The sequence below is a fragment of the Aptenodytes patagonicus genome, chromosome Z (genome assembly GCF_965638725.1).
Source record: "Aptenodytes patagonicus chromosome Z, bAptPat1.pri.cur, whole genome shotgun sequence".
NCBI classification, from domain to species: domain Eukaryota; kingdom Metazoa; phylum Chordata; class Aves; order Sphenisciformes; family Spheniscidae; genus Aptenodytes; species Aptenodytes patagonicus.
This window is the reverse complement of record NC_134982.1, coordinates 63,630,624-63,644,570: the sequence shown is the minus strand read 5'-3', so window position 1 is coordinate 63,644,570 and position 13,947 is coordinate 63,630,624. Positions and strand designations below refer to the sequence as shown.

The 13,947-nt window shown below is 41.7% G+C and overlaps 1 protein-coding gene across 1 annotated transcript in view; it reads left to right on the top strand.

Annotated features, from left to right (window-relative positions):
* The first annotated feature begins 1,961 nt into the window (after nt 1-1,961).
* EFNA5 (ephrin A5) overlaps nt 1,962-13,947 on the top strand; it is a 215,710-nt gene continuing 203,724 nt past the window's right edge. The window contains exon 1 of the mRNA XM_076362284.1: nt 1,962-2,086. Within this exon, the coding sequence (XP_076218399.1) occupies nt 1,962-2,086 (125 nt within the window). The remainder of the gene's footprint in view (nt 2,087-13,947) is intronic.

The following is a 13,947-nucleotide window of genomic DNA, read 5'->3' as shown; positions in this document are numbered from 1 at the left end:
GTGTTGCAAGCCAATCAGGTCGAGGTGTTAAAAAAAAAAAAAAAAAAAAAAAAAAAAAAAAAAAAGGCAATCTGTAAGCAAACCAGGAGGCTGTGCCCTGACTGGCTGCGCCGGCAAATCCCCCCCCTTTCCCAAGTAAACTGCATGCAAAAATCCCACATGATCAAGCAGCAGCGCCCGTGCTCCGAGCTGGCTGCCTGCACCTCCTCCTCGCCTTCATCCCTCACGCACACCGGCGCCAGATCCCGCCTCGGACACGCGTGTGCATGTATGTATGCGTGTGTACCTCTATATACCGCGTATATATCTCTGCGGCTGCCTATCTCACACACGCATGCACAGAGACAACCCAGCACGCCAGGCTCCTAGCTTTTCCAGGCTGCTGATGTCGGATTTACACGCAGTGAAGGGACCGGTCATTGCAAAAGGGGGCGTGACTGTTTAAAGATTTTTTTTTTTTCCTCCCATAAAGCAATTTTTTTTTTTTTTTTTTCAAAACTGACTTTTGCCCCTCCAATCCTCGTCGCTCTTTGCGATCCCTCCCTGCCTGCCGCTGCATTCAAGTTTATTTATTTGCCTGCTGGCGTGGTATATTTTTCCTTGCTGCTCTCGCTGCTGCTTCAGAGGGAAAAGGGGAGCAGCTGTTGGGCAGGACCGAGAAGAACAACTGGGTTTTTTTTTTTTCTATCTCCTTATGTAGTCATCTGAGGGGTGGATTCTTTTTCTCTCACCCCCTCCCTGCTCTTTCAAACTGTTTTGTCCTTCCGCAGAAGTTGATGCTCCCGGGACTGGACCCTGCTTTATCACAGAGAGGCTCCGGGAGGCTGAAGCAGGAGATTTCCGCACCTCGCCGTATCGCTCTGTTCGTCCCCCGAGCAGGAGAGGCCAGCCAAGACCAGCACCATCAGAGGAGTTTGCAGCCTTGATTTTCCACTTCTCCGAGGTTTTGCTTTTTTCCACGCCCTCTCATAAAACAATTTTTTTATTTCCATCTCCTTGGTTTCCACGCCGCAATATTTCTTGGATTGGCCGTTCTTTTTTTCTGCCCCCCCCCCCCCTTTTTTTCTTGCCTTTTTTTTTTTCCGCCTTTGCTGTTGCTCAGTCCTTGGTGCATCCACCGCCCAGGAACAGGAAGGACAAGGAAACCACTCCACAAAGTCTCCTTCAAGACACTCTGTGCTGCAGAACAGGCTTCCCAACTCCATCAGCGCAGCAAACAAACTCCTCAGGGCTTTTGCTCCCCCCCCTTTTTTTTTCTTTTTTTTTCTTTTTTTTTTTTGTGTTTGTTTTTCATTGGCGGGCGGCGAAGGGCCGGGAAGGAAGACACAAACTTTGTACTTTCAGATCTGCTGGTACTTCTCGCCCCGCTCCCAAGCCGGCGGCCTTTAACACACTGCCAGGACCCCCCGTGGGCTTCCAGGGGGAAGATCTCCTTCCCCTCCTCCCCGCTCTTCTCCCCCCTCTCCCGCTCGCTCCCTCCATCCCCGCGTCCCCCGGCCGCCCCCGAGCCGCGGGGCCGCGCCGCCAGCGCCGGCGGGGCCGCTCGCAGGGGGTGGAGGAGCGACGCCCCTCGCCCGCCCGCCCGCCGCGCCGGCGGGCCGGTGTATGTCGTGCCGTGGGCTCCGTACGGGACTCCCGGTGAATGAGCACCGCCCGCCGCTTGCCGCCGCCGCCCGTCTCGGCCCCCACCTCCCCCTGCCGGGGTGAGGCTCCCTGAGGGACCGCGGATCGCGCCTCCCTGCCGGCTGCCCGTCTGCGGCGGCAGGCGCCCTCCGCTCGCTGCGGCGCGGCACGCCGCGGAGCCCACCCGCCTCTGCGCCTCGCGTTTTATTTATTTATCCCCCCACCTCCCGCGCCCCGGCTCGGTCCCGTCTCCCCCCCCCCCTCCCCCGCTTTTTTTTTTCTTCCCCCTTTCTTAATTTTTTCCGCATCCCGTCTCGCCGCGCCGCCGGCCGGGCGCGATGCCGCACGTGGAGGTGCTGCTGCTGGCGGCCGCGGCGCTGTGGGTGTGCGTGCGCGGGCAGGAGCCCGGCGCCAAGGCGGTGGCCGACCGCTACGCCGTCTACTGGAACAGCACCAACCCCAGGTACGCGGGGCGGCCGCGGGCGCGCACCGGGCGGCGGCGGGCGGGCAGCTCGGCGCGGCGGGGGGGCGGGCGGGGAGCGGCGCCCCAGTGCTGGCGGCTCCTGCCCAGCGCCTGCAGAAACTACCCCGGCTGCAAGATGGGGTGGAAAACTTTATTTCTCGGAGGGTAGAGGCTACAGGCAGCGGCGCCTGTGGGGCGGAGGGTGGTGGTATTTTTCCCCTCTTGCCCCCCCGCCCCAGCGCTGCAGCAGGCTAGCCGCTTCCCCGGGCTCGGCCGCCGCCGCTCCGCAGGCGCCGGGCGGTGCGCCCCCGGTGCGGCGTGGGCGCCCCTCGCAGCGGGGCGACGCGCGCCTGCGGCCGAGCCCGCTCCAGGAGTTTGGGTGGGATGAGGGGGCGCAGGTAGCGGCCCCCCGCTTGTGCCCCGGCGGGCTCCTGCGGCAGGCGGGGCGCGGCCACCAGCCGCCCGCCGGTAGCGGGGAGCCGGCCCCGGGCAGGGAGGCGGGGGTCTCCCTCCCTGGCGGGACGGAGCGGGGCGGCCCGTCCCGGCTTCGCGGCAGCCCCGGGCGGGATCGCTGTCAGGGGCGGCAGCCGCGGCGGAGGGGTGGCTTTCCCCCTGCCTTGCCGTGCCCTGCCTTGCCGTGCCCTGCCTTGCCCGCCCGACGGGGGGCTCTCCCGGGCAGGCTAGAGGTAACCGTGAGGAAGCGAGGTAGGTACGCCGTCCCGGGCCAGGGGGGTGCCGGTGCCGCCGGGGACGGACGGCGCATCGCCGGTGTCCCCGTCGGGGCTGAGCGGTGCTGACACAGCCTCCCCGCTACCCTCGCGCCGAGGCGCGCCAGAGGGTTTCTGACAGCAGGCTTTGCATGCAGTTCAACGAGCCTTCTACTGGAAAGGGAGGTTTCATTTAATTTTTCTGGAGTTTTCCCTCATGTTTAGCATCAGAAAATTTCAGTCCTGCTCCAAATGGTATCCATGTGTTTGGGTAAAAAGTCACCTGGGTATTACATTTTTTGCCTTGTTAAAGTGCGTGTGAGCAGACTTACTTTCTTTTTTAAACCTGTCAAGCTGGTCTAAGTAAATTTAGGGACATTTTATCTTAGGTTATCTCTTTTTTATGCTTCTGATACTGCTGTTTGGTTTGAGATTAGCACATTGATTTTTGTCACAGGTCATGTTTTTTAATAGATCTGTGTTGCCTGCAGAAAACTCCTCTACTCGGTATTCCAGAGGGGCTTCAAAATAGGTGATGCAGAAGTTAACGGGCAGAATTTTCAAGTGTCCAGAGTTAGCTAGTCTGTCCAGCACTTTAATACTGTGTTCCTGGTAACAATGCCTCAGCAATAAATAGTTGGCACAAAAAGCTTGAGACAAAGAGGATTTATCCAAAGTAACAATCATGCTTGGGAATGATGAGCATCTATGATTTTAAATGCCTATGTCTACATTTTCCTCTTTTTACATGTAAAAAAATTTGAAAAAAATTGCTCAGAGTAAATAAGATGAAAAGTTACATCTCATATCGCACATCAGAGAACATACGTAACAAAAAATTGCTTGTCTCTGAAACCCAGAGGTTTTTTTTCTGTGGTTGTTAGGCAAAATGAAATGTAACTCCTGGAAAAAAGTAATATTCACAAATCCCACTGGGCAGCAGGAGGATTGTTGAAAGAAATAAGTTTGACTAAATGCACACGTTGCTGGCATAACAGCTAAAATACTTCAAAATAACCTTACATTCAAGATTTTTCACTTCTGCTCTCGTGTGTGATGAGCTTACACAGTAACTGCACATAGGTAAAGATAGTACAAGCAACGCTTTCCTAGTCGGTAGGTATTATGCATTGAATGGATTTATAAGAATTCTAGTAAGTTTGATCGTATTTTATTACTGTTAATGAAATCTCGTCTTAGTCCAACATTAAACATCAGCAGACTGCAAAGAAAACTTAGTTTTGTTATTCTTCCAAACACTAGAGGAAGAGTTAATTGTAAGATGTTTCTAAACCTTCCCTTTTAAAAACAAACATTTCTTCTTGTCTTAAAATATTCACTGCGCTCTCACAATGGAAGTATCTATTTGGACACGTCATGTTTATCTGTGAGTTAAAAATATGAGAAAGAGCATGGTGCAGATGTATTTCTCCTTTGTTTTATACACTATGCCAGTTTTTGTGTGCTTTCCAAGTTACATGATCATTACAGAAAAACAGGCAAACACCTGAATGGTAGGTGTAGGAGACCCGAAGAAAAGAAAACACTTCTGTTTTGAATTCGTTTCATCAGAATCTAAGCTGAAGGCAAAATTCACTTTGGTTATCAAAATTTTTAGAGCAGTTAACAATGTTGCAGGAATAACTTCGCAGTGATTTATCTGCTTTCAGAGACAGACTCAGGAGATCAACAATCTGTTTTTTACACACGTAGAAGTAAGTAGGGATGCTTGCTTAGTGATAACCATTTGAAATTAGTAGACAAAATACACTGTCGTGCTTTAAACACAAATGCCACCATTGTGCTTTAGCTTACTTCTTTACTGTATTTATTCAGAACTAACAAACTGCTGTAGAACTAATTAATTCACTTTAAAAATGAAATGTTAATCATTTTGATAGTGATTAAAGGCAGTCTAAATTAAGGTTTCATCAAAACTTTGAAGAATTTAATAATGATTGTACTTCCCTCGGATACAATGATGTTTAGGTTTTTAGTATGAAGCCCTAGCAATTTATTGAAATACATAAAGATCTCATCCTTATTAAAAGACACATTAGTAAATTGATGAGTGGCCCAATTGATAAGTGCTTCTGGTGTTAACAATATTTGGTAAATAAAAAATCCTAAGAGCAAAATTCATACTACATTTCTCAATTAACAAATGTTCTATGATCATTACTGTTAGCACGTATGAGTAACAAAGTTGTATATTCTTACAGAGCCTACATGTGTTCTTAGAAATGTTTTAAGTATTCCCGTGCCTTATTTTTGTTATGTATTTAATTATCAACATACATGAAATACCATAAATGCTGTAGTCTAATTCCAGATGAGAATATGTGTAAGTATTAGGATTTTGAAATATAATAAAATGAGGTTTTTTAATCCTTTTTTTGTGGATTGGAAATTAATCCTCAAGTAAGCTTGAAAATGTGTTCTAATATTTTTGTTATTTATGTAGGCTTAGAATTAAGTGTACATGAATTCTAATTATCACCTTAAAGTGCATTAGCTTTCAGCACTGTTTGCATATGTGTTCTTATATGGGACAGGAAAATACTATTGTCAAAGAATATTATTCTGAATAAAACACTTAAAATAGTCTGGGGAGTTTGTTTTGTACTGGAGCATATTCATTTAATCCTGATTACTAGTGTCCTCCTAATTAGAATTCAGCCAAAATGTCATGTACCTGGGCCAAATTTTGAAGCGGTCTGCTTGCTTAGTGCTTGCTACTGCTTTTAATCTTCTCAGAGTTCAAGCTGAACTAGTTGTAATTATTGGTACATTTTTCTGCTTGCAGGATTGTGCTTCAAGATTGTGGTTTACATTTAGGTATTTCCCTATAAGTTGTTTCAGTGGCAGGTTATGTAGCTTCATAAATTGTTACTAGTTTAAAGGTGGTTAAAAATACTTGCATTTCAGGTCTAGTTTCTGGTCATATATAGAGGCCAAACCTTGTCGTCTCACGAAAGCAAGTATTTTTTATTGGGAGTATTATTGGATTTGGCTGTTCCTTATACAAGAAAATTGTGTATAAGGTTACATCCACAAGAGAATTATTATAAAGACATAGGATGCCGATGTATTTTCTGTTTGTGTATTTATGTGGATAATAAAATCAAGAAATCAGATGGTAATTAGAGAATTTAGATACTGAAAAATCATTTCAACTTCAACTGGTGAGTTCCCATAATTTAGCTGGATACCACAATTTGATCAATATTGCTAGAGGGTTTTTTTAAGATAGATACTTGGGAGCGGTGACCAGAAAAATGAGTGGATGTTTCTGAAAATTCTATGCATAGACCAGAATTTCACGACCTGGATGTCTAAACTTAGGTGAATTTTGAAGCTGAGTATTTAGGCACTGATTCAGAAAAGCATCCGACTTCCCTGCAATGCGTGCTGACGCACTTAAGTTCTGTTGCAGTTGTGTGGATGAATGGATGTCTGCTTAAGTGCCTCCCTGAACCAGCCAAATGCATAGACTTAATTTTGAGAAGCTCTGACAGTGGCTGCTCATGCACGCCTGGCACTTCTCAGGAGTGCGCTGGCCGGCTGGATGGATGGCTGAGTATCCTACCATCCATTTACACGTGTTTGCAGATTTCACCGTGGAATGTTGGTTGTATATGCTGAGGTTGTGGCTGTTTTTTTGTTTGGTTTGGCTTGTTTGTTTTCCATCTAGAAATAGTTCTGCCTATGTACAGAGATTAGGGGAACCATGCAGAAATGGTTGGAATAGGAAGAAGGCAGTTACGTGTGTCAAGAACAACTGAGAAGTTCGGGACAAAGAGGGGCAAAATCAAGGCATTTGCTTTGGTTTTGGTATTTCATACAATTTTTATATGTTAAGGGAAGCATAAGAGCTTAAGTACTTGGCATATATATACACACACACATATATATGTATATATGTAACTATTTTGAAACAGCATAGCTTGTGTTTTGAGAGCATTTTATCCAGCAGCTTGCTCTGAGAGCTGAAGAAATCTCTGACTGGTTTCTCATAATTAAAAGATCAGTAGTAGAGCCTTCAATTCTTTACACCTACTTTCTGTGCTTTTAATAGTTTCACTAACACCTTGTGTCTCCAAAAGAATATTGGTATTTATTTTGAAAGTGGGGTTTTGAAACAGTTTGAAACATTCTATGGAAAAACTACACAAAGAACAATAGTTTCACTGGCTTCCACCTTTGTATGAAAGGCACCTTGTTAAGTGGTACGTGGTCTTCATGAAATGCTTCTGATTAAATCTTTTCCAAATGCACATAGTGAGGGCACTTCACTGCATTCTTTCTGTTAGCCCTATATCCTTTTGGAGAGGGACAGATAAAGATGAGCCTTCCTTTCTCTCCCCTGTTGCTATGATCCCAGCAATCTACCAGCTTCATGCTGGGCTGAGAAAATGAATGAATGCAATTAGTCCTTCAGGAGTCATGGTCTTTGCATTCATACGGGGAGGCATATGTAATATATATACATTCGTATGCGAATGTATGCATTTCAATGTATGCATATGTATACTTACGTATATATATACACATATATATACATATGTATGTATGCGTTGAAGTGTGTCATTAGAAGGTGATGTGGTGTAGAGTAAATCATGAATGTTGTGTGAGGAAAAAAAAGTCTGAAAATGGTATTTTTTAATTGATGAACTCTTAAATGTTTAGAAAATGAATAGCTTTACAAACTAATTCTCAGCTCCCATCTTCCAGCTAAGATCTTTTGCTTTAAAATTAAAAATAATAATTTAAAAAAATGTAGAATCTGTGTTTTAGTTCTTGGCCATCTTCCCATTGTGCCGTTTCTTCGCAGGCTAGTAGTCCTCGGGTCAGTAGGTGGGCAGGTAGATAAGCAAGCACTCAGGCACAAATGTAAAATGAAACAGAGAAGATTACAGGGATATGCTTTGAGAACTCCTTGGGCTTATTAGGGTACCTTGTTACTGCTTCTTCCTAAACCAGTCTGTTGCTGGGCAGAGTACTGCATTGTTGAACTATTAGACTTTAAGAAAGCACATAAAGAAGGCTGGTCATTTGGGTTACCTTAGAGAAGATGCTAACAAAGATGCAACCTTTCCTGGAGAAAGCATGAGTAGACAGTAGTTTGTCCATAGCTGTCAGATGTACCTCTGTTTGTTTTTCAATTTTTTAAAATGCAATTAGAAGTATTTTGGAACTGGCATTTTCTTCCAATAATCACTCTTTGCTCTGCTATCCTGTTCTGAGCATTGTTGTTTTTAAAAAATGTCTTTAGGCTCATGATTAATCTAAACTTCCAGTGTTTCTGAATGGTGTAATTCACTGTTGAGAATACAGGGCCCTGTTTTGTTTACATTTTCGTTGCACTTGTGCTTAAAATTTAGTCAGTCAGCAGCACACCAACATAATGAAATGGAAACGTTTGGTTTAAAATAAACAGACACGTTATTGAAATTGCTTTCTGGTGGTATTACAGTTACTGTGAGTAAGCCCTACTGTAATGTACTTCAGGATAGCTGAATGGAAGAATAGAATCCTTCACGCATTAGAAGTCTTCCTTGCATTTTTGCATTCTCCCTATTCATTGTAGTCTCTACAAGCTAGATTATAGTTAGGCTCATTTAAAATGGTGGGTATTATTTTATAGTGTGCAAACATGTATAGATGTCTGAAATCCTCTTTTTTTAAGAAACTGAGCATAGATTGTTACGTTACAAAACCACAAATTCCCACTCCTACACATTTTTAAAAATAATTTGTGTTAAAATCAAGTATTTGAAAATATATAAAAAAGGGTGCTGTTCCGTGAGGATTGAGATTGTATTTCTCTCCGGTAGAATGCCAAGGTTTCCAATATGAGAAAATACCACCCCCCATATATATTTTTTTTTTTCATCTGGGGAAACATCCTTCATATTTTACTGTTGACAGGTTGATGAAAATACACTGTTAGATCCTAGTTTTATGAAAAAAATGAGTTTGCTGCCAAATATAGAGAAATTGTTTGATGCCCATGTTCTGTTAACTGGTATGCTAGGAGTTTTATGGTCATTTTTCTGTTTAAATGCATGACCAGCAAAAATGCTGTCAAAAGAAAAATCGGCTAACGAGAAGATACACAAGAGTCCTGTTAATTAGCAAGATCTGCTTGAATTGCTAATACCAATCTATAGCAAATTCTTCAGGTTCGGCAAGTTTTACTTGAAAAGCCTTGAAAATTACAATTCTTATTGTCACTTGAGTTATAATCTAGTGGAAGAATTTACCTATCCATATGATATATGGCATGGAAAAAAAGGATCTGAGACTCACAAAACCTGTAAGTAGAGTATTAGTTCATTTTCACATTGCTAATTTTCTTTTCCATCATTAAATCAGCATATTAGTCTAATGAGCAACTGTTGAACAGTAATACCTGCAATAAAAAATTTTACTTCATGTTTATCACTGAGTAACTTTATATTTTTTGTTTGTTTTCATTGGACTCTTGAAGAACCATCTTATTTGATAGGCACCAATTTTAGTTTTTGGTGACAGTAATGAAATGGTGCTGGAGTGCAGAGAGGGAATGATTTGCTTGTGAATCATCTGGTGATAGAAAAAGCTGGAGTAGGAGATACCTTCGCTTTGACTCTGATCACCCTCTGCTAAAATACCTTTTTGTTCCATTCTTAAAGATAAAATTTGGCCTTACGACATTTAAAAGGATGCATATTTTGACAGAATGTATTTTTTATGCTGTGTAGCATTGACATTCTTTACTCATTAAAATAATACAATTTTTCCTCCCCGAAATTATTTCATTTTTTAGCTTGGGGGCGGATGCTGGCCAGTGGTAGGCATATTCACATTGTGTGAGTTGTTCATCAGTAGTAGTTGGGTGCTGCAGCCTTTCCCTAGTGGGTAGCAATGAAGCACTACCTTTTTGCTTTTGTGGATTTCAAAGTAGTATTTTTTTCATATTCATATTACAGTTCAGAAGAACTTCCTTCTCTCTACAAACGTTCAAATCACATTATCTTATCACACAGGGAATTGCTAAGAAATATGTATAAATTTTTATTATACTACTAGTACTGTACATAGGACTTTTTATTTTAATTTTTACTTTACATTTGTTTTAATTTTGTAAATAAATTTGAGTCTTATCTCTGTGCCTTTGAAACTGGAGCTGAATACACTCTAAATCTTTTAATCAAAACTAAACAAAAAAATAACAAATCTCAATGTCTAATATTTTGTTGTTTTGGTAGTGCTGTATAAATTAAATATAGATGTATTTTTTGTGAGGAGACAGAAAAGAGTAAGTATTTTTCTTTACTTACTGGTAAATTTGATGATGGTCTTTGTAGTTACAAAGTTACAGTTACTAGTCTGTGATGCTAGTTCATCGGCGTTAGGTAAGGACTGCTAGCAGCTTTAATAGTGTTGGGTCCCCTGCAATTGTTAAAAGTTGTTGCAAGAAAATTTGCTAATTAATGTTGTTAATGAGCAGGAAAACCAGCTGCTTTTTTTTTTTTGCTTTAGTTGATGTCTAATCAGATTTAAAAAAACCAGTTATGTATTCATACAGGCAGGGCATTTGGTGAGCAGAAGTTAACAAAGTAGGAGCTATCAATCCTGCTCTCTTTCCTATTGTTTCCAGCAAAGAAGGAAATAAAGAGAGACTCTGGAATTTGAAAGTATTGACCTTCTGACATGCACACACAGCATGGTCGTTGCACTGGCACATAAAGTGCCTTAAGCCACCATAATGGCAAACTGCATTTTTGAAGTTACTGATATGAGAGCCAGCTGGATGGGGGATGGACAGCCAACATTGATTCTGCAGCTATTTGCAAGTTACCACTTTAGAGCCAGACAGCTTCACTTTTATATTCCCAAACTTACCACTTAGGAATAATGTTGCTTTGTTCGGCTTAGCCAGGGATTTGTGACTGCTACATAGACTTAGAACCGTTTGGTCCAGAATTGTGCGGTCATTCTTCATAGAGATCTGCTTCACAGAGTAATTTCATTCATCTGGTGGTGGGGGAGGGATGAGAAACAGTGAAGGGACATTCACATATAGCATTCTTCAAGGAAAATGCTCATCCACATAAGCTAGTTGCCTTTTTAAAGCTTTTTAAAGATAAAGGCAGAGATTTGGATCGAGTAGTTAAAAGCCAGTTCAGACCTGTGTCTTCAGACTACATGTGATCTCCTGGATATGCTCTCCATGCATAGTCTGGAAAAGACCTGATATTTTGTGTAATGCAACAGCTCTTCCCCCTGCCCCCCTGCCTTTTTTTTTATTTATTTGTTTACAGTTATTGCTCCAATACACTTATACATCTTTTTGCAGTTCTCTTGGGGCTTAGTTTATTAAAAATTAGTGATCCATCACTAAGCGGGGTACAGTACAAACACTGGTGCTCCCAAAAGGGAGGTTTTGTGCCAAACCAGAAGAAATAATAGGGATACAAAAGCTGCCAAAAAGCGTGTCTCCCAATTGCTAATTAATCAGGCGAAAAAGGACTTCAGCAACTACAGTTGAATGTGGGACAGTTTATTGTAAATATCGAATAAAGATACGTTAAGGGGGCATAGTATCTTTTTGTTTGTAGCTATGTATAATTAAAAAAAAAGTCAACTATGTGCCAGAGTTGGTGGGGATTTCTTTTACGTTGATGGCATTGTCAGTGGATAGACCTCTTTCAAAAAACGTCATGCTACTTTTGAACAAAAAAAACCCCAACATTTTGTCTATTTTTTCTGTCTGTTTTTAAGGTGATGGTTATTAATAATAATATCTATAGACAATAAGCAAAGCTTTAGATTGATATTTTAAAAACCTCATATCTTCAGTAATCTGGGTTACAAGGTATGCAAGAAAAAGAACCATTGCTGTGAATATCTGGTATCCAAAGCTGCCAATCACTTTTGGCACAGCTCCCATCGTGGTCGTTGTGCCCATAATTAAATGCCTGTCATTAGTGTATTTTTCCATAACATTTACAATGGAAAAGGCAAGGGGTCCTTGCAGAGCTATGGCTGTCAGGGGAACAATAAAAACTAATTACACACTCTGCTGTCACCATTGTCAGCTCTGCTTTTGGGGGGAAAGAACATGGAAAGTGTGTGCCTAATAATTATATATATAAAATTATATATATACAATACCCAATTGGGGAAACTCAGTCATAGTGAAGTGACATTTACTTGGAAGTTTATTATTCCTGCATTCAAAAGATCTTAATTCTAGGGTTGTATTTTTGCCTTCACTTATGCCTAAGTTGCATACACTTTTCCCTTTGCATTTCAGTCACTTTTGCCTTTCTCTCTTTCTTTCTGTCTTGCACACTTTCTGGTGAACTGAGCTTTCCGATAAAATTGCTGGGATCAAAGCCGGTATTTGCCTGCATTTATTAAGTGGGTGCAAATCATCTTATCCTTTGTATGCTTTTGCTTGTGTCCTGCATAGTAAACTGGATTAAAAAAACCAAGCTGAATGAAAGCAGCTAGTTTGCATGTTCACCTTTTTTCTGTTTTCAGCCCATGGTGTGCAGGTCATCTTCAGCAAAATCAGGTTAAGATTTTGGAGTACTGCAGTAGCAGCTTTGGTGAGATGTGTGCCAGTTCTATTTATCAACACAGAAATATATCCAAATGTAAGCATAAGTGCATAATTGCAGAGTGAATTATCTTGAATGCTGTCCTTAAAGACATTGAAAGAGTGAAGTTGTGCCTTCACACTAATATTTACTAATTTTTTTGTAGCTTGTAAAATGAGTAATTTATTTAAGCAGGTTTTTTAGCCCACTGATTTAAAAAAGAATAGATCTTCAGAACCAGAATTTTGAGTATGTTTAGGTACCTGGAGTTGCAGACAGGAGCCATGTGGGGTTTTGAGACTGCTTGGTGCCTAACTGTCTTAGATTTTATTTCTGCTTTTTTACACCCATAGACTCTTAAATACCTTTCAAAAAATGATCCCTAAAGCTGATTAAGGAAAGTAGTTTAAATAAATATCCTAGTTGTTAAAAGTTGCTGAAGTCAGTAGGAGCTGATGGGTATTAATGAGGAATGGAAGTCCGTCTATTTATTTGAATTGTATGACTCGATAGATACTACAGGATCTAATGTTGGTCTTTTTTTTTTTAATACACCACCTTCTGATGCTTTTTTATTGCAGTATTTTCGGCAGTGTTTGGATCCAACTCTGCTGAAGTAAAAAGATGGTTTGGATGGGGGTTGATTTAGGTCCTATACTGATGCTTTTATGGTGTAGTTCATGAATAAGAGTTTTGGTAGGTAGGCGTGTCAATTTTTGTGAGGCCACGCAATCTTCATGAATCACATCTAGTGAGAGGACACAGCAGCATGGGACTACATATTGCTGTGGGTATTTGTCTGATTTGGTCCAAATAAGTTCTAGACTGATATTTTTTTGAACCGTTTTTGCAGAGTTGGGACCTCCATCTTTGCGGGGCTGAAGAGGGTAAAAGTGAACCTGGCAGAATGAGTAGTTGCTTTGCTGTCAGCAGTTTCAAAAGTGAGAATTGGCTTATCATGTGATTAGCAGATGGGCATTAGTGAAACTCTGAGGTGTTGGATGCCTTATACAGCGGAGGACAATTTGGTATGTGCCCAAAAAAATCATTAATTTAAGATCATGAAGGTAAAATTAATCGGTTATAGTAGTACACCACTGGGATACTGGTTATGTATTTTCCAAAGCACTATATGCAATATACTGCTCTCTTCTAGATAAGATATTCCTTAAAGACCAGATGGATCTTGTGAATGCCCAAATAGGATAGAATTGTTTCCTCACTGAAATAATTAAAACACTGTATTCAGGAGAGAAGTCTCTGTTTTCTAGAAAATAGAACAATAGTCTTCTACAAAACGGAAGTCCCTCTTTTGCTGGAGAATGCTACATCTCCTTGCAAATGTAAACTCTTTGATACCTAAACCATGTAATTTACTACCTGTTTACCAAAATGGTGAGCAGGGATTCTTGTCGTGTGGCATGTCACTGTATTTTGAGGCTGCTGGGAGAATGAGAAAGCAATTTTTCTTGAAGCAATTTCATTTAATGGAGTACCAAGTATTAAATTTTTCTTGATTTCCAGTGGTCTTGCTGATGTCTAGTGGCTATGAGATAACAGC